This window comes from Moschus berezovskii, chromosome 17 (assembly GCF_049115385.1).
Source record: "Moschus berezovskii isolate FMDL1 chromosome 17, NW_MosBer_1.0, whole genome shotgun sequence".
NCBI classification, from domain to species: Eukaryota; Metazoa; Chordata; class Mammalia; order Artiodactyla; family Moschidae; genus Moschus; species Moschus berezovskii.
The window spans coordinates 15,767,023-15,789,090 of NC_142476.1; the positions used below are offsets into that span (position 1 = coordinate 15,767,023).

A 22,068-nucleotide genomic window follows, 5' to 3' on the forward strand; every position below is an offset into this window, starting at 1 on the left:
AAGGTGCTTCTGAAGTATCCTCCGTGTGCCTGTCGAGAGACAGACTCTCAGTACAGAGCACAGCAGTGGCCTTTGGTGAAAGAGCTGTAATCTTTGATGAAGTCAGGTGGAGGTCACTAATGCTGTTCTTTCTGAACACTGTTGTTGTCCAGTTGCTAAGTTATGTCTGACTCTTTGAGACGCCACGGAAGGCAGCATGCCAGGCTTCCCTGCCCTTCACCACCTCCCGGAGTTTGTCCAAACTCACGTTCATTGAGTCGATGATGCCAGCCACCCATGTCATCCTCTGTCGCCCCCTTCTCCTCTGAAGATTAGCATGCTTAAAGAAACTCTGGGGGAACCTGAGCAGCAGGGAATGAAAGAATTGGGGTTTGCAGATAGCTGTCTTCACCAGCAGCAAACCAACAGCTGCCAGGCCGTGTGCAAGCGTGCAGTGTGGACTCCCACAAGCCCAGCCTCGAGTATCTTCGACCTTTTCTCTGAACATCTGCTTCTAGTTCTTGCTGTAACAACACCTGGCTATTACTGGGGAGTGTTACTTCCCTTACAGGTCTTATAAATGGTGGTGGCCCACATCTCTCACACAAAAATAGAATCCAGGATGCACCAGTGGCATGAGAATGTGGATTATGGAGAATTTAATTATGAACTTCAAGGTGAAGGATTTGACATGGTTTTATTCTTCTGTTTTAGAAAGCTTTCTTTTCCTAATACATGTTGGCCAGAATACTTGGAGAAGTGACACCTATTTGCTGATTATCCACTTGAGAGCTTTCCTTAGCTTGTTTCACGTTATGTCAACAAAATAATGCTAACCTAATAAAGCAGCCAAGGGCTTCCCAGGTGGTAAAGAAACCACCCACAAACGCAGGAGGCGCAGGTTCGATCCCTGGGTGGGGAAGGTCATCTGAAGACGAAAATGGGAATCTACTCCAGTATTCTCTCCTGGGAAATCCCATGGACAAGGAGCCCAGTGGGCTACAAAGTCCACGGAGTCACAAAAGACTTGGACACAATTGAACGACTAAACAACAACAATGTATAAGCAATAAAGCCACAACCCAAGAAGCTGTCATTATCCGTCTCTGTCCTGAGGGTCTCACAGACGCGGCCATCTCTATCTGGCCTGAATTTGACCGCCTAAATCATGACCGTTAATTTTCCCTACAAGATACCTTTGTAGAGAGTGGGTAGTAAGCATAATGAAGATGATTTTCAAAACCAATGGATATATAAGGTGGTGATACACCTTTCCTGACTGTTAGAGCTGAGACAGCTATATCAAAAGTAGTACATGCAGAAATGTGCTCATACCTGTACTACGAAGGGTTTTGTTTATAGATGTTAAAATTCACAGTGAAAGCAAAGGTAAATGAACTGGATGAACCTATGAAAATATTAATAAACATTTCATTAAGTAAATAAGGATGATAGCCAAGTTTGCTCTCTAGGGTTACAGCTTTACATATTCATCTAATAGCTGTTCAAGTTATTTAGGACTTATAGTCTCAAACTCGAAAATATTAATAAGGGGAAAAGTGCACCTTTAAGAACAGTGACATGGAACAACACACTGGTTCCAAATAGAAAAAGGAGTACATCAAGGTTGTATATTGTCACCCTGCTTATTTAACTTATATGCAGAGTACATCATGAGGAACGCTGGGCTGGAAGAAGCACAAGCTGGAATCAAGATTGCTGGGAGAAATATCAGTAACCTCAGATAGGCAGATGACACCACCCTTATGGCAGAAAGTGAAGAGGAACTCAAAAGCCTCTTGATGAAAGTGAAAGAGGAGAGTGAAAAAGTTGGCTTGAAGCTCAACATTCAGAAAACAAAGATCATGGCATCTGGTCCCATCACTTCATGGGAAATAGATGGGGAAACAGTGGAAACAGTGTCAGACTTTATTTTTTTGGGGTCCAAAATCACTGTGGATGCTGACTGCAGCCATAAAATTAAAAGACGCTTACTCCTTGGAAGGAAAGTTATGACCAACCTAGATAGTATATTAAAAAGCAGAGACATTACTTTGCCAACCAAGGTCCGTCTAGTCAAGGCTATGGTTTTTCCAGTGGTCATGTATGGATGTGAGAGTTGGACTGTGAAGAAGGCTGATCGATGAAGAATTGATGCTTTTGAACTGTGGTGCTGGAGAAGACTCTTGAGAGTCCCTTGGACTGCAAGGAGATCCAACCAGTCCATTCTAAAGGAGATCAATCCTGGGTGTTCATTGGAAGGACTGATGCTAAAGCTGAAACTCCAGTACTTTGGCCACCTCATGCGATGAGTTGACTCACCGGAAAAGACTCTGATGCTGGGAAGGACTGGGGCGGGAGGAGACGGGGACGACAGAGAATGAGATGGCTGGATGGCATCACCGCCTCGATGGACATGAGTTTGAGTGAACTCCGGGAGTTGGTGATGGACAGGGTGGCCTGGTGTGCTGTGATTCATGGGGTCGCAGAGAGTCGGACACGACTGAGTGACTGAACTGAACTGAAGAACAGCGAGCCTTAAACAACAAAGGAATGAACTCTGTGGATGATTTCTCTGTGGGCAGGAGCTGCCGATGGCCCCATATGCTTGCTTCATCGCTTCACAAATACAGGAAGCTTTCTGTGTTACATGTTCAGCCCTATGTGTCTATTTTAGTTGGATTTGGGTAGAATGACAGGATTTAACTTTTAAGGAGAAGTGAACACTTCATTTTTAGCAACACTGTGTTGGAGGCGGATGAACCTGATCACGAGGGGCCCTGTGTGCCGTCATTCTGCCAGGTGGCTCTCATCGGGATGTTCATTGTTGAGAACCCCGCTACTTCTGCCTGAGGTTTGAAGCCAGGACTTCGCAGGATTCCCTGCTGCACGCCTCAGTTCTTCCCATGCACAGAGCAGATGGGTGAGGCAGAAGATCTCCACCTCTGAGGCAACAAGGAAGCATTCCAGAGACCAGCGACAGTGCTGCTCTTCGCTGGAGGAAACGCTAATTGGAGGTGGCGAGTGAAAGTTAGAGCTGAAAATTAGACCTGGCTTTTGAGCCGCTGGGAAACTTGTTAGAGGCTTTATCACCACATTTTGATAAACAGAAACAAAATGTTCACACTAAAAACATGAGCCAATTGTTTCCAATTCAGCTTAGAACACAGTGCTTCAAGGGTAAGCACAGGGGTCACGACATCCTTTCTTAATGTTTAGAATAAGGCGATCATTTGTATTAAAATACTACCAAGTCATCTGGATTCTTGGAATTTCCACTAAATTCCATCTGACATAAACAGCAGACACAGCTCCTCTTTCCTGACTTCTCTGGCTGTACCTTTTTACGGCTTCACTGTGGCAGTGACTATACTGTCCTATATTCTTGTGCATCTTTTCCCTCCCACTCTTTCGCTTTCTTTTGGGAAGAGACCATGTATTTTCATCATTATATCCCTAGAGCTGAGTCCAGTGCCCCAAAGTTAAAACATGACAGAGAGAAGCAGCCAACATTCCTTCTAGCAGCGGTCAAGGATGGTCATACAAAATAAAGATAATTTATAGTTTTGGACTGAACTGAATAGTGTTTTTCAACTACAGGCCTTCTCCAATTACAGATTTATTTAGTTTACCATTAAAATTATCTATGTGGGTTTAAGTAAACAGACTTTAAATCAAGTCTTTATCCACCATTCTCATTACAAGTTGAGCATTGCCGCTATAGGCACAAAATAGCTATGGTGGTATGTGAGGAAATGTTGCCGAAGAATATGTTTAATGGTTTTGAGATAATTAGAAGAAGAAAGACTCTGCCTGCAATGCAGCAGATCCAGGTTCGATCCCTGGGTCGGGAAGATTCCCTGGAGAAGGGGATAGCTACCTACTCCAGTATTCTTGCCTGGGGAATCCCAGGGGACAGAGGCGCCTGGCGCGTTATAGTCCATGGGGTCGCACAGAGTCGGACACGACGGACGATGAAGCACCAAGCATGCCCCTTTTGCCCACGTCACCTCTATTTCCCACTCCCATGGCTTGGAGCTCTCTTTATTCTGCCTCTCTGGGAATCTCAGTTAATTTCTACTCTGATATATTTCACTTTTTACATTATAGAAAGTTAGAAATTGCATTGAATATGCAACCACGACTGTTTTCAGCGTGGAACGTAACTGTACATGGAGTAAACAGCAAGAGATACGTCCTTAATTATAATTTTAAAACCAGAAAAGCTTGTAGCTGTGTTTAACAACTCTAATGGTTTCTTTGAATGGAGGTCTGTCATTAAATGTATCATTCACAATTACATTTTTCATCATGATGGAAATGTATTTTAATCTAACAAGTGATAGAACTGCAAACGTGTATAGCTTGCAAAAAGTAAACTGTCATTTATATCATCGGGAGAGATCAGTGGGAGCCCAAGTGGTGCTGGATGTACCAAGCAGACCGAAATAACACTGCCATGACTCTGAAACCTAACTGGTCGTTGGGCCTGCAGAGACCACAGAAGTAGACTATGACCTGTTTGTCAAAATGAAAAAGCTGACTGCTTGATAAAATTTTAAAAATTCAAATACGACTAGTAGTTCCCTAACGTAATGCCCAAAATGTCCTAGATACAACTGAGAAATCACCCATCATACCAAGAATCAGGAAAACCACAACTTGAGTGAGAAAAGAACTGATGTCATCAACTCAATCCGAGCTGAATCGTATTTTTGAACTATCTGACAAAGATTTAAAGTAACCATCATAAAATGATTTAATAAGCAATTATAAATTATCTTGAGTAAAAGGAGAAACAGACAATATCAGCAAAGAATTAGATGATAAAATATGGAAATTATAAAACTGGAAAATAAAATAGGAGAAATGAGCAATTCTCTGGATGGGCACAATAGTGGAGAGATGAAAAAGAATAAAATCTGTGGATTTGGAGGACAGATCAATAAAATGTACCCATTCTAAAAAAAAAAGAGGGAAAAATTAACAGAACTCAGGAACCTATGGGAAAATAACAAAAGACACAAAGCTTACATTATGAGAGTTGCAGAAGAAAAAGAGACTAGGGTTGAAAGAGCAATAAAAGAAAAACTTGGCTAAAGACATCCTAAATTTGGCAAAAGACATAAATCCACAGATTTGAAAAGTTGACTGAATTTCAAATTGAAAAAAATAGACACAGAGATACACTCATAAATAAAATTCTGAAAATGAAAGATAGAGTTGAAGGTGTTATCACTCCATAATTTTTCTCTGCAAGGAGTCAGAGAAAAGAAGCGCACCCTGCAGGGGAACGTCAATCTCAACGGGAGTGGGTTTCTTACTTGAAAAATAGAGTGCAGAAGGAAGAGACGTAGATTTTTTCAAATGCTTAAAGAAAAGAATTGTCAACCATGAATTCTATATTCAACAAACTGTCAGGAATAAATGGGCAATAAAGACTTTCTCAAATAAACAAAACTAAAAGGACTGTCACTAGTACACCAGCTCTTAGAGAAAAGCTAAAGGAAGTTCTTTGAACAGAAAGGAACTAGTAGCATAAGAATCTTGAGGCAAAAGGCAGAAAGAAAGAACAATGGAGAGGGCAGGTAAACATAACAACACCCTTCTTTTCATAAACTTTCTAAATTACATGTAATGATTAAAATAAGAATTAGAATACCATCTTATCCTCAAGACAATGATACTTTAAAGTGGGGAAGATAAAGAGACCTAAATGGAAAAAGAGTTTTCCTCTGCTTCACCCAAAATCGTAAACTGTTAATACCAATAGGCTATGAGTTACATATGTACATTGTAAAAGGCAGAAGCATACTGTGTATATGAAAAATACACAATACATCTAAAATACTAGAACTAAATCAAGATAAAAACCTTAAAAAGGGGTCAAGTATCCCATAGAAAGGTAAGAAAAGAGAAACAAAGAAATCAAAGAGAAAACAAATAATAAAATGGCACAGTTTACCCCAACCACATCAACAATTACGTACAGGTAGATCCTCTAAATACATCAACTAAAAAGCAGAGATTGACAAAACAGTTTTTAAATAGCATGACGCAATAATATGCTTTTTTATTATTACATTTAAAAGAAATTCACTTCAAATTAAACGACAAGAGAGTTGAAAGCATAAAGACGGAAAAAGGCATACTGTGCAAACATTAATATTTTTAAAAGGCAGGAGCATGGTTGCTTGTGTCACGAGAGAACTGACAAAAAATACCCTAGAACTAATAAACAATTATAGCACGGTGTCTGAGCACAAGGTTAATACACAAAAGTCAGAAGTCCATTGTTTTCCTACACAACAGCAGTGAACACATGGAATTTGAAATTAACACCACAGTACCATTTATAGGGGCACTCCAAAAATGAAATACTTCGGTATAAATCTAACAAAATATGTATAAGATACATTTAACAAATTAGGTACAAGACTGATAGGAGTCAGCCTACAAAGGGGCTTCCCAGGTGGCTCAGTGGTAAAGGATCTGCCTGCCAATGAGGCAAGGAGAGTTCGATCCCTGCGTTGGGAAGATCCCCTGGAGAAGGAAACGGCAACCCACTCCAGTGTTCTTGCCTGGGAAATCTCGTGGACAGAGAAGCCTGGTGGGCTAGAGTCTGTGGGGTTGCAAAGAGTCAGACAGGACTGAGCGACTAAACACGCATGCGACCCTGAGTCACCATCTGAAGGACAATTGATTCTGAGAACCGTCTTTGGAAGTCACGTGAGTGGAAAATGAGCGATTTCACGAAGCCATACTTGGGGCAGCCCAGGACTTCTTAACTCATGTAGTCATTCTCAGCTGCGCCTCAGAAATCAAGGCCAACACACTTTCCTGGGGCATTTTATTGCCTCTCTTGTTCAGATCTGCAAATACATTGGTCAGCCATGTTCTCTCATCTGATGAGGCAGCATTAGCAGTGGCCTCTGACTTTGATAGAATCTCCTCTTTGTAACTTTAAACCCAAGACAAAACATCCATAACTCCCTTACCTTGTTTTGAGAGGAACTTACAGTGGTTAACAAAATCACTTACGCTACACCAAGATCATACAATTCAGAAAATACAAGAAAAAAAAGCAACTGTAAGAAACAGAACAGGAAATTTAAATAATCCCAGGGGTGGGGTAAATACAGAAATGTATTATCAGAAAAACCTATATGCTTGTAGAATCCACTTTTACCTATAAGATTTCCAGCGTCTTACATTGTTGGGAAATGTGACACATTGCAAGATTTATTTCATGCCTTTTTTCATTTATCAAGATTTATTTGCACACCTTTTACTAAGAGGAAAAGCATGCAAGCTGGAAGCTATTCAGAAAGAACTATACAGCTCCTGACATTGACACTGGCGAGACTTTTCTCCTACGTGTTTTCACAGAGGGGACAGTGAATCAGGACATTCTCGACAGCAACTTTATAGCAAACACTGCCAAGAATCAAAGGTCATTGCACATAAAAACTGAGACATTAAAAGAAAGGGAATACTAAGTGTAAATAGACCCATCCCCTTTGTTTTCTTATTCCTTATTTACTTTTCTCAGAAACCCCCAACAGCAGCTGAAATATTGTCCTCAGATATCACTGGATCTATTGAGAGAGAAATAGAAATCTAGGTTGCAATTAGTTTTCTCAGTGGTATCTATGCAACTGTAGGTAATTGATGCTCATTATCAAATACAGGACTGTCTCCAAACTTCTGAAAAGTTTCAGAAATGGGAACAGACACAAACATAACTGTTCATGCAAATTTCCACTGGGTTTATAGTAAGAATATTGTAGAATAAGACAGAATCCTTTAAATTCAACATGGGGAACAACTTTCGCTATAGAATAGCTGATTACTTGAGACTAGATCATTGTTCTCAGTGTAAATATAAATACGCTAACTTTTTAAGCAAATTTGAATAACATAAAATGTAACATAATTATCAAATTTAATGACACAAGAATTCTAAAATTTTCTGTCTCTAAGGTGAAAAGCTTGAGCTGGCTTCTAATTCCCCAAGAATAAAGTATACAAGTATTTCCCCTTTCATACGCCTCTTCTACCCATTTTTAACATTTTCCTCATGGAAGATAGGTGAAATGAGGTATTTTCCAGGCCCACAAGGGGAACCCGTTGCACCAGGGCACAGAGGTTACATAGCACTGCTCTCTGGGTCAATGCATGATCTGCCGGCAAATGTTAGAAAGGCAAAGTGTCTCCCCCGCGCCGGGCCTTACCTGTGAGTCCGGGTGGACAGATGCAGACGTAACCATAACCGGAGGTTTTGGGGCGGCGGGATGCAGACAGCAGCCGGGCCAGGCGCTCACGCCCCGTCTCCGAGGACAGCTCCACGCACCGCCCGCCGGCCTGGCAGGGGCCGCTCCCGCATCCGTCGAGGTCGGTCTCACACTGGGCGCCCGTGTATCCTGCAGGATAAATGGCCAGAGAGGCTGCGGGCTCAGAGCTCCTCAGCCACGGAGCATGCGCCTGACTGGAGGCTGGCCACCATGTGGCACCAGGTAACAGGTGCTGGGCCCCCCTCGAGGAGCCGTCAAGGGGATCTGATAAAGGGGGCTTCCATGAATTAAGAGCAACAGTGCAGTCACTTCCACAGTTAAAGACAGATGAAGAAGGGGCTTCAGGATCATCTTGACTTAACCTGGAAGTTTTAACTAAACTCCAGTTCTTCAAACATTCCAACTGTTTGAATGTTAAGCAAGAAAAAAAAAGATCTATTTTTCCAGAGTATAGATGTAAAGTCAGCAGACTGCAGGCAGGCGCTAGTGGTAAAGAACTCGCCTGCCAATACAGGAGATGTAAAAGACTCGGGTTCAATCCCTGGGTGGGGAAGATCCCCTGGAGGAGGAGATGGCAACCCACTCCAGCATTCTTGTCTGGAGAATTCCACGAACAGAGGAGCCTGGCAGGCTACACAGTGTTGCAAAGAGTCAGACAGGACTGAAGTGACTTAGCACATAGCACACACTCAGCAGAAAGCAGGTAGCCAAGCCTCAATTCTTCTCTTAAACCTCAAAGCAGAGGTAAATGATTTCCTTACAGTGAGACAGAAGAAAAAACTATTTTGTATTTGAATGGATTTAGCTGGGTCACTTTACTAGGGACAAGAATAAAAACAATAAAACATGAATGATTTAGTATTTTATAAAATATTTGGATATTAAATATAAAAGAAAGTCCTTGCCAGAACTATTTTCTGTCATTTTACCAACATATGCACCTGCTAAAACTATATATGTGTCTATTTATTATGTGTGTTAACGTAACTGGAATTGTACTGACTGCATCCTTCAGTACAGCTTGGTTTCTTTACTCCGTTGCACAATCTATCCATGTTAGAAATATAGAGCTAACTCATAATTTTTAACTATTGCCAAGTAGTCCATAACATAGATGTGTATGATTTGACCATTCCATTCCCTTAGGGGGTTTATATACATTTTTGCTATTACAATATTGCATTGAATAACATCATATATGTGGTTTGTGCAAATGTCTGAGTGCAACACTGGGGTCTGTGCTAGCAGAGGGATTTCTGGGTTATAGGTTACAGGCATTTCAAATTTGAATGGATGCTGGTAACGACCCCTAGAGAAACTGTAGAGCTTGTTACATGTCTGCTGGCGCAGGATAAGAGTATGTGTGGTCCAGACCCTTGTCAACACTTGCCACACCAAGCAAAAATTTTTACCAGTTGGCTAGATAAAAAATCATACCCTATCATTGTTTTACATTTTCCCCAAATATTATTGAATTTAATATTTTTTTGAATTTTTTTTATCATTTCATATCTTTTTCTATTAGGTTATTTTCTTACCGATTTCGACTATTTACATACTATGTGCAGTGCTAGTCCAAAAATGTAAATTCAGTAAATGCTCCAGGATCACACCAGCTGTTTTGTGAGATGACAAAAGAGATGTACGAAGTTCCTACAGGAACACAATTTGACTTATCATACAAATGACTTTACCAACAGAAATATGTTTTTAAAATAAAATTGACAATCCAAAGTGGTAAAGGTTATAAATCCAATCATGGTCTTTCTTTACTTTGAAACCATCCAATGGCTTCACTTTTCACACAGAATAAAGTTCAAAATCCTTAACCTGGCCAGCTCTTTATTTTCTGGCCCCATTCCCAAATCTGTTCCTGTCCCTAGAATGCTCTCTGTCCCAGGGCCTTTAAAATACCGTTCCCTCCCCTAGAAAACCCTCCTCCAAGACTGTGCTTGCAGAACTCTTAAGTTTTCTGACTGGATCTTTTATTACTTTCTCAGAATGTCATTTCCTCATGGACAGATCTAAATAAGAACCTTTTTCTCTCACATGCCCAATTCTTTCCTTTCATTTTCTTACAAAGATTGGTATCATGTGCTTATTTTTAGAGGTGTCTTTTTAAACTCATTTATGTATATAGTTTTCACTTGATTGCTCAGACAGTAAAGAATCTGCCTGCAATGCAGGAGACTCGGGTTCAACCCCTGGGTCGGGAAGAACCCCTGGAGAAGGGAATGACAACCCACTCCCATATTCTTGCCTGGAAATCCCAGGGACAGAGGAGCCTGGCAGATTGCAGTCCACGGGGTTGCAGAAGGGCCGGGCACGACTGAGCGACTAAGCAAATGACATGGCTTTTACTTATTTATATAGCTGTCTCCCTTAACAGACTGTAAGCTCCATAAAAGCAGAGACTGTGTTTTTTTATTCACCACGCTAGGACTGAGCAACCCCTGAGTACTAGGCCTTCGGTCAACTCCTGAATGAGATTCAGACAGAACTAATCAACAATTTAGATGCTAATCCTCACTTAGCAAACAAACTAGAGAGTTGATGAACTCTTAATGAGCAAATAATGAGAACATGATATGAATGCTCATCTTGTAATTAAAAAAAAAAACCGATATGGGGTCCCATGTCAAATCATAACCGCAACGCAAATTATGCTACTCGTCAGCATAATACTTTAGTCACATTTGACCCCTGGGGTCTTTATCAACTTTCTCAAGAAGAAATTGAGAGTTGAAAAGGAAACTGGAGGCACATGTCAGATGAGGGTCCCACAATCCTTTGTCATGACCCTCCCCACCCCTAGAACCCTCAGGCTCTTAAGTCTGAATGTTTTTATTTCATACTTAAGGATCTACACATATTCACTAAATAATGGTTTTCACAAGTTTTTAATAAACGTGTTGTGCTACAGTTGACTTACTAAAGTTCTATTTTCAATTTTCTTCTCATTCTAAGTTTGAAGACTTATGCATAGCCCAGGTTAGGAAGTAATTTAGTACTTTCATAAATCCTTTTTTGCTTTCCGGCTCATGCATTGTCTTTATTCTTATCCTGAACGTTAGGAAGGTTCTGATTTATGGTATTACTAGTCCCGTCCCAATCACTGGGCCCTGTGGGGATTCTGTTTGCTGTTCCCTTTAACCAGGTGTATAAACAGATTCCTTCAGTCAAGGCTACGTTCAATAGTTCTTACAAGTTTTCCTATAAAACTCTGTACAAAGAAACAATATGATGCTGAGTCAAGACCCCAGGGTTCTTAAATTACATGTTTTAAGAAAAAAACAAAACAAAACCATCTTTTCTGGGTAACAGGAAAACTTTTAAGACAAGCATTTAAGGTGACCGACACTTGTGATTAATGCCCCTGAAACGAGGACCCTGGGCAATTGCAGCGCTGTACTCTTGTCATCCCGCTCAGTGGCAGCCGTCTCATGGTCCAAAGGAATGGTCTACGATTCTTAGATATGGAGTGGCTTGTGGCATTAAACCTTCTCTTTATATGTAACTGTGAGAACTGGGTACAAAGACATTGTGAGTTTTCTCTCCAGGCAAAATCGACATCCATCCAGTGACCCAAGAGAGAAACTCAGAAGCAGAACTGTCCTAAACTGGCGCTCCTTTCCCAATCCCCATGTCATTTCCTCCTCCTAAAGGGCTCCCATGGCCATCCATGTGCTCACATCCACCCTCGCCACTGGCATCTTTGTTCCGGTCCGTGACTTACCCCTTATTTAGACCACTGCGGAAGTCTCACGGGATTCCCTGCAATTAGCCTTATTTCTCTCCATCATTCTTCCACTGAAGTGCCAGGGAGCTCTTTGTAAATTAACAGGTCAGACTGCCCCATGGTTTGCAGGGCGGACATCATGAACTGGCTTCAGTCTCGTCTTGCTCCGTAGCCCAGCCTCTACCCTCAGCCCTGTGTAGCCCAGCATTTTGAAGAGTCCCTCCAGGCCCCACAGTTGGACGGGCTCCTTTCTCTGTGCTCCTGCCACCCTTTCGTCTTTCCCTTTTCTTTTTTCCTCTCTTCTATCCTTAAACAAGCAATGAGCTACCACCTTCCAGCATTAGGGTCTGGAATGGCCTGTCTCCTAATTCTGGTGTTGGGTTGACGTTTATCGACTTGCTGTGGTCTAGGCTGAGCTGGGAGATCCTTCTGTATTGCTGGACTTCACTCCACAATGACACTATGAGGCGGATATTATTATCATCATCTCCACTTTATCTGTTGATGAGGGAACCGAGGCTCAGAGCAGAGCAGGCCAAAGTCACACGGCTAGTGGGTACATTTCTGGGATGTGCTTAGTGACCTTTCAAGTTTTCTAAAATGCTGCCTCCTCAGTCAAGCCATCGCTAAACATTTTCTCCCCTTATTCCCTTTTATGGAATTTATTAGAGATTCTTGTGAAAGTGTTAGTCGCTCAGTCATGTCTAACTCTTCGCAGCCCCATGGACTGTAGCCTGCTAGGCTCCTCTGTCCACGAAATTGTCCAGGCAAGAATCCTGGAGTGAGTTGTCATTCCCTTCTCCAGGGGATCTTCTCGACCCAGGGATTGAACCCGGGTCTCCTGCATTACAGGCAAATTCTTTACTGTCTGAGCCACCCAAAATGTACTGTACACAGTTTTTTCAGACTGTACTCCTGCTAGAATTTAAGCTCCTTGGAAGGAGGAGCTGTGTCTTTTTGATCCCCTAGTCCCTCATATATGCAGTTGGCAGGGAAATCCTTGGGGCTTGAATGAATGGGACTCATACTGGCCTTTTTTAGGCAGCTCTTCTTTGCTGCCTGACTCCATTACAGGCCCTGTAGAACGGCAGGACCCAGCTCTTTTGGCGCCAGGGACTGGTTTCATGGAAGACAATTTTTCTGTGAACTGGAGCCGGGTGGGGAGGCGGTTTCGGGGTGATTCAAGCACATTACGTTTACTGTGCACTTTATTTCTATTATTGTTACATCAGCTCACCTCAATCATCAGGCATTAGATCCCAGAGGTTGGGGACCCCTATTTTAAAGCACAGAAACCATCTGTCACATACAATTTCCACCTCCTGGTGTAGAACCTGGAATGCAGTCATAATAGTTGCTTTTTTTTTTTGAGTACTTAATACATGCTAGGTTCCATTTTTATAATTTTACCCCTCACAACAGTACTACAAATAGCTTTTTTATCCTTCATTTGTGGATGAGAAATGTAAGAATTAAGGGGCAATTCATCCTCGTTTACTCAGTTAACAAACGGTGGACTCGTCCTGCTCCCAAGCTGTCCACTCCACCGCCTGCTTCTGGACTGAGATCCTGTTCAGAGTGTCGACGGAGTGTTGAGGGTTGGCTGATGACAAGAACATGGAATAACACATTTTGGAAAAAAATTCAGTGTTGGAGGTGACTTATTGATTCAAGTCTTACAAATTGTTTCCTAGTGACGAGGACCCATGACCAAAGGATAACAAATACGTCCTCTTCATTATCTGGAAGCGGGGAGACACATGAGGTACACAGAGTTCTGAGCCACAGGCGAATTCCCAACTTCCTTTTATACTTTTAAGTTTGTTTGGTTTTTACCAAAGCATGTAAAATGTTCCTCAGGCAACAAGATGCCTTTTGATCAGAAGCTGCTACTGACTTGACTGACCCCAGTCTCCACGCCTCCCCCCAACCGCAGGGCCTCCCTTTCCTTAGATAATAACATAAGTGGGGATAGTTAGTCAGTAAGCTTAGATTTTAAATAATCACAAGCTTATCAGTTGTTTTCCAGTGGCTCAAGAAAGAAGAGAGGCGAAATGTGCTTTTCATTTCTAGCACTAAAATCCTAGTAAGAGTTAGGTTGAAGTATGTCACGCAGATTTTTTTTTTTTGCCAAAATTAACATCAATATTTATGAGTGGCTTGTTGATTCAAGTGTCACATACTCTTTCCCATCACCTCTACACTCAAGTCCAACTATCTTTTAAGTGTGATTTTAAATTACGGTTTATGTATGTGTAACTCATATTGTCTTTTACATTATAAAAGGTGAGCAGAATACTTCCATTTCTGAAAAATCATTCTACACTCTCTATGAGGACCATCAACAATCACATTGATTGACTCCATGAATGACAACACATGCACTTAGGATTTTAATAGAGTTTGACGGGTTTTAATATGTTCTAGGTGGCAATGGCAACCCACTCCAGTACTCTTGCCTGGAAAATCCCATGGACTGAGGAGCCTGGTAGGCTGCAGTCCATGGGGTCGCTGGGAGTCAGACAGGACTGAGCGACTTCACTTTCACTTTTTGCTTTCATGCATTGGAGAAGGAAATGGTAACCCACTCCAGTGTTCTTGCCTGGAGAATCCCAGGGACAGGGGAGCCTGGTGGGCTGCCGTCTATGGGGTCACACAGAGTCGGACACGACTGAAGTGACTTAGCAGCAGCAGGTGAAAAGAAAACATCTTGGAGAACAAAGAAGCATCTTCCAGTGAATTTTACTCCACGAAAACCATGCTGAAATCGACCCTTCGATTGATTATTTTTTTTCCTCTGTGTTTCTTCTAGAAGATTCTGATGACTGGGCACCTTGGTAATCTAGTTCAGATAATGCGTAGTGTAGCAATAGATATGTTTCAGCACTGAAGAACACGATTAAATCAAACAATGATAACTAGAAGAAAGAGCTCGTTTTAAACCTCTGGCAACAAGAGCTGTTAGTTTCCATTTTCCATAAGCTATTTGTTTCTATTCTAAGCAAACGAAAAAAAAAAAAAAAAAAACAGTGGAAGGAATTGTGTCACTCACCAGGCTGGCAGTGGCAGGTGTAGCTATCAGCACTGTCCTCGCAGACGGCGTTGTTGTGACAGGGCTCTGACCAACATGAGGGCATCAGGGTCTCACAGCGTGTTCCCGTGAATCCACTACCTGCACAGGTGCAGCTGTACCTGGGGAGCAAAATGAAGTTGGGACATCAGCCCTTGCTTAGGGGGGATGACATATCCTTATCCTATCTCTCCACCTGTTCATCAGCACTGGTTCAATACTTACCAAAAGCATATGCTTGCAGGCTTCTAGAGATGATCCCTCAAGGTTTTTAGTAAAAGCAAGTGTGTTAAGGAGAGCTAAGGAGACTTGCTTATCCCAAGCAAATGTTTTAAGGAGAGCTAAGGAGACCCTGGAGAACTAAGGAGACTTACTTACCCCAAGCAAGTGTTCAGTCAAGATTACTTGAAAACCATGACTGTTTACACTTTTGTTTCCTCACCCATAAATTGAAGGTAATAGTGCCTTTGTCACAGAGTCATTGGGATAATTAAATGTGTATATGAAGAATGAACATAGCATGCCAAAGGGCAGAAAATACTGAATAAAACTACTGAATCATATGAAATAGAGTGGTTAATATTTGTGAGGCAGCAGAGAATGATTTATACCATCAAGGCACTGTTTTATATAAAGAATCCAGTAATAAGGTCCCTAGTGAAATAATAAATTATGGAAAAAAGAAAAGCTTCTCATTATATAAATTATGACTTATGTTTCCTTATTTCTAGATTATAAGAATATTTTAGTCGTGTTATATATAATGATTCGTTGATTGAATGGGATTATCTGACAGACCTAAAATACGGATCTGACCGGGAGAGCTGTTCACTTTATTTCAGTTTAGATGGCCTCTCCTTGAGGATCTAGTATTGAAAAGTCATGGGCTTACACACCCAGCTTAGATAAAATAAGTGTCTAGGGGGAGGACACCTATGATTTAATAAAGAGTAGCAGTCCTGTTCATCCTGGCTATGTGTCTATTTACCACCAATGCAGACATTAAGATTTCACTAATGAAAATGAAATGCGAGCAAAGATAAGTGACTATAATTTTTATACACAATTTTCCTAACGAGAAATCCTCTGTTCACCGTTGCATTTCTTTGGTTAAAACAATGCCTTCTGCCACTCTAAAGGCCAGGTGAGAGACACTGAAGACAAGGGCCCCGCGGTCAGGGCTGCTGGTGCCCCCCAGCTCACAGACTCAGTCTCCAGTCACATCTTCTTTGTCTGCAGGAACCTTCCAGGCGGCATAGTTTTGGCCTTTCCCACAAATCTCACAGCAAATGTGTTAATGTTTCTGGTGGGAAAGCAAAGTCAGGTCGTATTTGCTGAACTTGAGATGATCTCAAAATGTAGCTAATGAGAGAGCTATGGATACAGTAGAAAAAGTCTTCACGCCACATACTCTGGTGAAATGAGGAAAGCTGGCAGGAAGCAGGGTTAGCTTTGATCTGTTTGTGATTCCAAAGGCATCAAAGGGCTTCCCAGGTGGCACTGGTGGTAAAGAGCCTGTCTGCCAATGCAGCGATAAGAAAGACATGGGTTCGATCCCTGGGTCAGGAAGATCCCCTGGAGGAGGGCATGGCAACTCGCTCCAGTATTCTTGCCCGGAGAATCCCATGGACAGAGGAGCCTGGCGGGCTACAGTCCACAGTTCACAGAGTCGGACACGATTGAAGCTACTTAGCACGCACACATGCAGGCATCAAAAGCACTGTGTGACTTCTGTCCTGGCGCCTCCTGGAAACAGTGAGGCCTGAATGGGAGAGCCTCCTCTTTCCCTGGAGCGCTTGTGTGGGAACCGTGGCTCTGGTCTGTCTGTCCCCGTGTTTCCCAGTGGCCAGTCTCCAGGTGTGAAGATTCTCGCCACTGGAGAACGAAATGTGTGTAACTGAAAGTCACAGGCAAAGCCTGGATCACGCGCATAGTTTACCAAAGAGGTGTTCCACCTTGTTCTGCTTAAAATCTACTGTTTTCCTGGATATATTTGATGCACACAAGCCTTTTATTGCTCCCCCTTTTGAGTCTGACTCATTTTGAAATTCAGATGTGGGATAAATTATATCTTATTTATTAAATAAAATTGGATTCTAGTCCTCCTTTGCAAAGAATTAACTGTATGAACCTGTGGGGGTTCCCTGACTTCTCCAAACTTTAGACTCCTTGTTGTTGAGGGGGAGTTTTAAGGCCCACCTTGCCTTCCACTGAGCCGCCGGAGGATCTGTGAAGACACCGCCAAGTGCTAAGCAGTTAAAACTCAAGTGTTTGATAACTCAATGTCTGTGCTTTAACTAAGTATTAGAAAGTCCTTCCAAAAAATATCTTACATGAATTCAACTACTGTCACCCAAATTTATTATATGCCTTATATTAAGGTGCAATTTATTGTTTTGGTTTTGTTTTTCCTGAAAAGTCAGTGTTAGATTCTAATTTGGAACATCACTCTCCTGGCTCAAAAGTACTCACCTAATTCCCCAAACACCTAGAAATTCAAGACATAATTAATTTAATATCACTGCTCTTGCCAACACTGTTTAGATAAAATTCCTAAAGGATTTCTTTTTCACCCCTTGATTTATATGCTTGTCACTTCATAAGTACAATCTTACATTCACATACAGAATAACTCCAGCTTTGTTTTCGCATCTGCCACAGATAGGGAAGGGAGACTCCCCTTTGTTTCTTCGATGTGGAAGACTGGCACTTTTCTATAACAGAAGAAATTCTAAACTGTTACAAGAATAACTTGGAAAATGCTCTCTCTTGAGACAGGGGCCCTCCAAAGGATGCATTTTTTAATAAAGCATGACTGCTACAACCTTGCATCACTTGAAGCATAAAAAGGACTCTGAAAATGTTAAGCTGGGGATGTGAGATCTCCAGATTTTCCAGAGGTGGTGCAGTAGCTTCTGGCCAGTGAGTGCTCTCTTGGGAAGAAGCGTACCTGTTGGCTCCGTCCACGCACAGCCCGCCATGGAGACATGGCCCACTGGCACACTCATCCACGTTGAGCTCACAGCGATCGCCCAGGAATCCCGGGGCACAGTCACAGAAGTAGGCCCCCACAGCGTCCTGACAAGTGGCACCATTGAGGCAGGGCTGGGACCAACACTCATCAACTTCCAGTTCACAGTTTATACCTTTATTCAAAAGTCGGCATGGGAGAGAAAGAAAAGGAAAAGTTTTAGCGAAGTGTTAATATTTTCGCTCTTTGGCAATGCTTTGTTTGCCAAAGCTCCCGTCAAATGTGATGTTGCCCAAAATAATTTTCCTCCTTAATTGTAATTGATATTAACTTTCTGGCAGGCTTTCGGGAAGTTCACAAAGCAGAGCAGCTGTCACTTACAAAGAACCATTGCCTGCAACAGCTTGTGGCTTTTTAGTCCCTGGAAACAAATCATTTTTAGAACAAAGTAATTGTTTACTGTACTTTTGTTGGAAGCCTGAAAGGGACTGGCCAATGTCTTTAAATTATTTTTAAACATTTAGTTTAATTAGACATCACATTGAACAGTGGGTAAAAGCTCAGACTCCAAAGCCCAATGGCCTGGATTGGAATCTTGTCACAGCCTCTTTTAGTTGTGTGACCTTGGGAAAGTTGCTTGACCTTTCCTAATCTAAGTTTCTTAACCTGAAAAATGGAACCAATAGTTGTAATTACTCCATAGGATACTTATTACAATTCCAATGTGTTTTACAGTGCCAAACATAATACTTGGAGTATACTATATGTTTGCTAGAGAAAAAAAAGGTACTTTCTCTTTCCAGAAATATTTATTGTACAATGTGCAATTATTTCCTTAGTATCCTTTTTGCATAGAAATATTTACATTTTCTATACCACTGTAAAATGCTGCTTTTAAACAGGAAATCCATTTGTGACTTAAACTCAACGTATTTAGTGCTATTATTAAAAGCTATTTCATTTTAAGGTAAAATTACATTAAAAAAAATCTGTATTTCCCCCCTCCCCAAATAGTAGGTGAAGATTATTTTCTAAGCAAGCTAAGTTCAAGATTTACAAAAGTAGTCACACACAGATTGCAAAGTATTCTACTGATTCTGTCTAAATAATATTTGATGGTGCATTCATGCTTAGTCATGTCCAACTCTTTGTGACCCCATAGACTGTAGCTTGCCAGGCTCCTCTGTCCATGAAATTCTCCAGGCAAGAATATTGAAGTGGGTTACCATTTCCTACTCTGGAGGCTCTTCCTGACTCAGGGATTCAACCTGTGTCTCTTACATCTTCTGCATTAGCAGGCAGGTTCTTACCATTAGCACCACCTGGGAAGCTGAAACAGTATTTGATACACAATAATCAAATGTGCATATAGGTTTTAAAAGATACAAAAGGGGGCTATCTATATTTGCTCATTTTTATTCCCGGGCCTATTCCCTAGGATAACAAATTATGAATTAAAATTATAGAGGTATGTCTCAAGAACTCAGAGGTTTCTAGTAGTTATTCAATTTTGTGTCCTCCTTACTGACAGAAAATGAGCTAGGATATTCCAACGCCACCTGCCATTTACAACTGTGACTAGACTCTACAAATGCTGACCGAGATGCCAGCATGTTAACTTTGAGTGGTTTTTGAGAAGAATAAGAATTTAAATTTTACATTCATAAAAATGGAAAGTTGTGGAATAATATTTGTTGTAGGTAAGTGGCTTGCCATTTTTTCAAACTTTAAATTTTTAATTTTATATCAGAATATAGTCAATTAGCAACGTTGTAATAATTTCAGGTGGACAGCAAAGAGATTCAGCCATACCTATACACATATCCATTCTCCCCCAAACTCCCCTCCCATGCAGGCTACCACATGACATTGAGCAGAGTTCCCTGTGCTATACAATAGGTCCCTGTTGGTTATCCATTTTAAATATAGCAGTGTGTCCATGACCTTCCCAAAGTCCTTAAGTATCCCTATTTGAGGCCTGGCTACTTCTCATCCGGCCTGCAAATAGGAATTTCTCTGTCAGTTTTATTTGGCATTAGTAAGGTCGGTGGCTCAGTGGTAAAGAACTTGCCTGCCAATGCAGGAGATGCAGGTTCAACCCCTGGGTGGGGAGATCCCCCAGAGGGGGAAATGACAACCCACTCAAGTGTTCTTACCTGGAGAATCCCATGAACAGAGAAGCCTGGTGGGTTACAGTCCATGGGCTTGCAAAGAGTCGAACAGACTGAGCAACCGAACTCAAGGTGAAGGGAAAGACCCCTGAACTGACCGGTAGAGACCGCTGTTCTCGGTCTGTCCTAAAGCAGTTTTTCAGCAGTGCTTTGGTATCTTTATTTTTGCCATGTAAAATAATACAATAACAGATACCTTTTTTATTTTTTAAGAATATATGAAAGATATAAATGATCAATTCTTTTAGAAATGTTTCATATAATTATTTTTAAAATATTTGTTATTCAGTTGCTAAGTCATGTCCAACTCTTTGTGACCTCATGGACTGCAGCATGCTGGCTTCCCTGTCCTTCACCATCTCCCAGAGTTCACTCAAACTCATGTCCACCTAGTCAGTGATGCCATCCAACCATCCCATCCTCTGTCGTCCCCTTCTCCTTTTTCCCAGCATCAAGGTCTTTTCCAGTAAGTCAGCTTTTCAGAAATCACGTAGCCAAAGTATTGGAGCTTTACCATCAGTCCTTCCAATGAAAATTCAGGGTTGATGTCTTTTAGGATTGGTTGATATCCTTTAGGATTTGATCTCCTTGTTGTTCAAGGGACTCTCAAGAGTCTCCTCCAGTACAATTCAAAAGCATCAGTTCTTCAGCACTCAACCTTCTTTATGGTTCAACTCTCACATCCTAATAGCTTTGGATTACATCTTTTGGTATTTTAGTCATCTATATTTACTAAAAACCATTAACATATAAAGACAAATAAGTGGTTTAAAACTTGTTAACACTTTCCTAACTTTTATTTCATAATGTGAATAAAATTCATATATCTATCTGTTACACACTCAGGTTACTTCCTATTGCTTAAGAAATAAATAAATTAGAAACCATTATTTTAGACACTGCAGCTCCATTTATAACAATGTCATTCAAATACTTAGCTCTAAAGTGATCCTGATGCATGTGTAAGAATGTGTTTCAAAAGCTTAAATTCAATTTCAGTACAAGCAACTATTTGCTTTGGATTTATTTGATATGTTTTATCACTCTTAATATTACTTAACAATGTGATTCTTATCACAGCTTTTCAGTGGTACTGATACGGGAAAAAAGAAAAAGCGATTTGGTCTATGTCTGGTGGTGCCAAAACAGCTGGATGAAAAGTGATGAGCACAGGCAGTCATCCAGATGTTTTGTATTTCCAGATGCTTGGCTTCATAGATGAAACATCTGGAAAACTATGATCTTCAGTTTTCATTTGGATGTTTACTGTTTTCACGCATACAGCCATCGAGTATAGAGAGTTAACTGACCTTCAAAAACATACCTGAACAGTGTGGTCCAGTCTGTCTGGAGACATTCGCTTTGTAAATAGTGTCACTGCGTATGGGGCCATGTCATTGCAACCCTATGTAGCAACAGAAACTGATTTCAGTTACTGAGCAGCCCTTCTGTGGCTAATTGTCTAAGAAAAGGAAAATTCCTAACGTTAAATTCTTTCACAAAAACTCCTCCAGGAGCTGAACCAATCTGTTGGAATTGGTTTATAGTTCTGTCAATTCCACGGACGGTATAGTCCATGGGGTCACAAAGAGTCAGACACGACTGAGTGCCTTTCACTTCTACTTTTTTTTTCTGTATGAAAGGAAAGTAGAAAAAAAAAAAGAAAGAAAGTAGAAAGGTTGGGATAAAAACACAAATAAAAGGAACTCTGCGTCAACAGAAAAATGTACACGACAGGAAAAAACCCCTCTGACTTTATTAGGTTCGGGGACGCACTGTAACGTACACAGCAACATCGCTACATTCACACAGATGACTAAGGGGTTACATCAGGGTTCCCGACA

General features: G+C 41.3%; 1 protein-coding gene across 1 annotated transcript in view; it reads right to left on the bottom strand.

Annotated features, from left to right (window-relative positions):
• The window catches only part of CRB1 (crumbs cell polarity complex component 1), a 141,405-nt gene that overhangs the window by 110,210 nt on the left and 9,127 nt on the right, over nucleotides 1-22,068 (bottom strand). The window contains exons 2-4 of the mRNA XM_088845225.1: nucleotides 18,033-18,228; nucleotides 15,065-15,204; nucleotides 8,214-8,402 (exon numbers count right to left, since the gene is read on the bottom strand). Coding sequence (XP_088701351.1) covers nucleotides 8,214-8,402; nucleotides 15,065-15,204; nucleotides 18,033-18,228 — 525 coding nt within the window. The remainder of the gene's footprint in view (nucleotides 1-8,213; nucleotides 8,403-15,064; nucleotides 15,205-18,032; nucleotides 18,229-22,068) is intronic.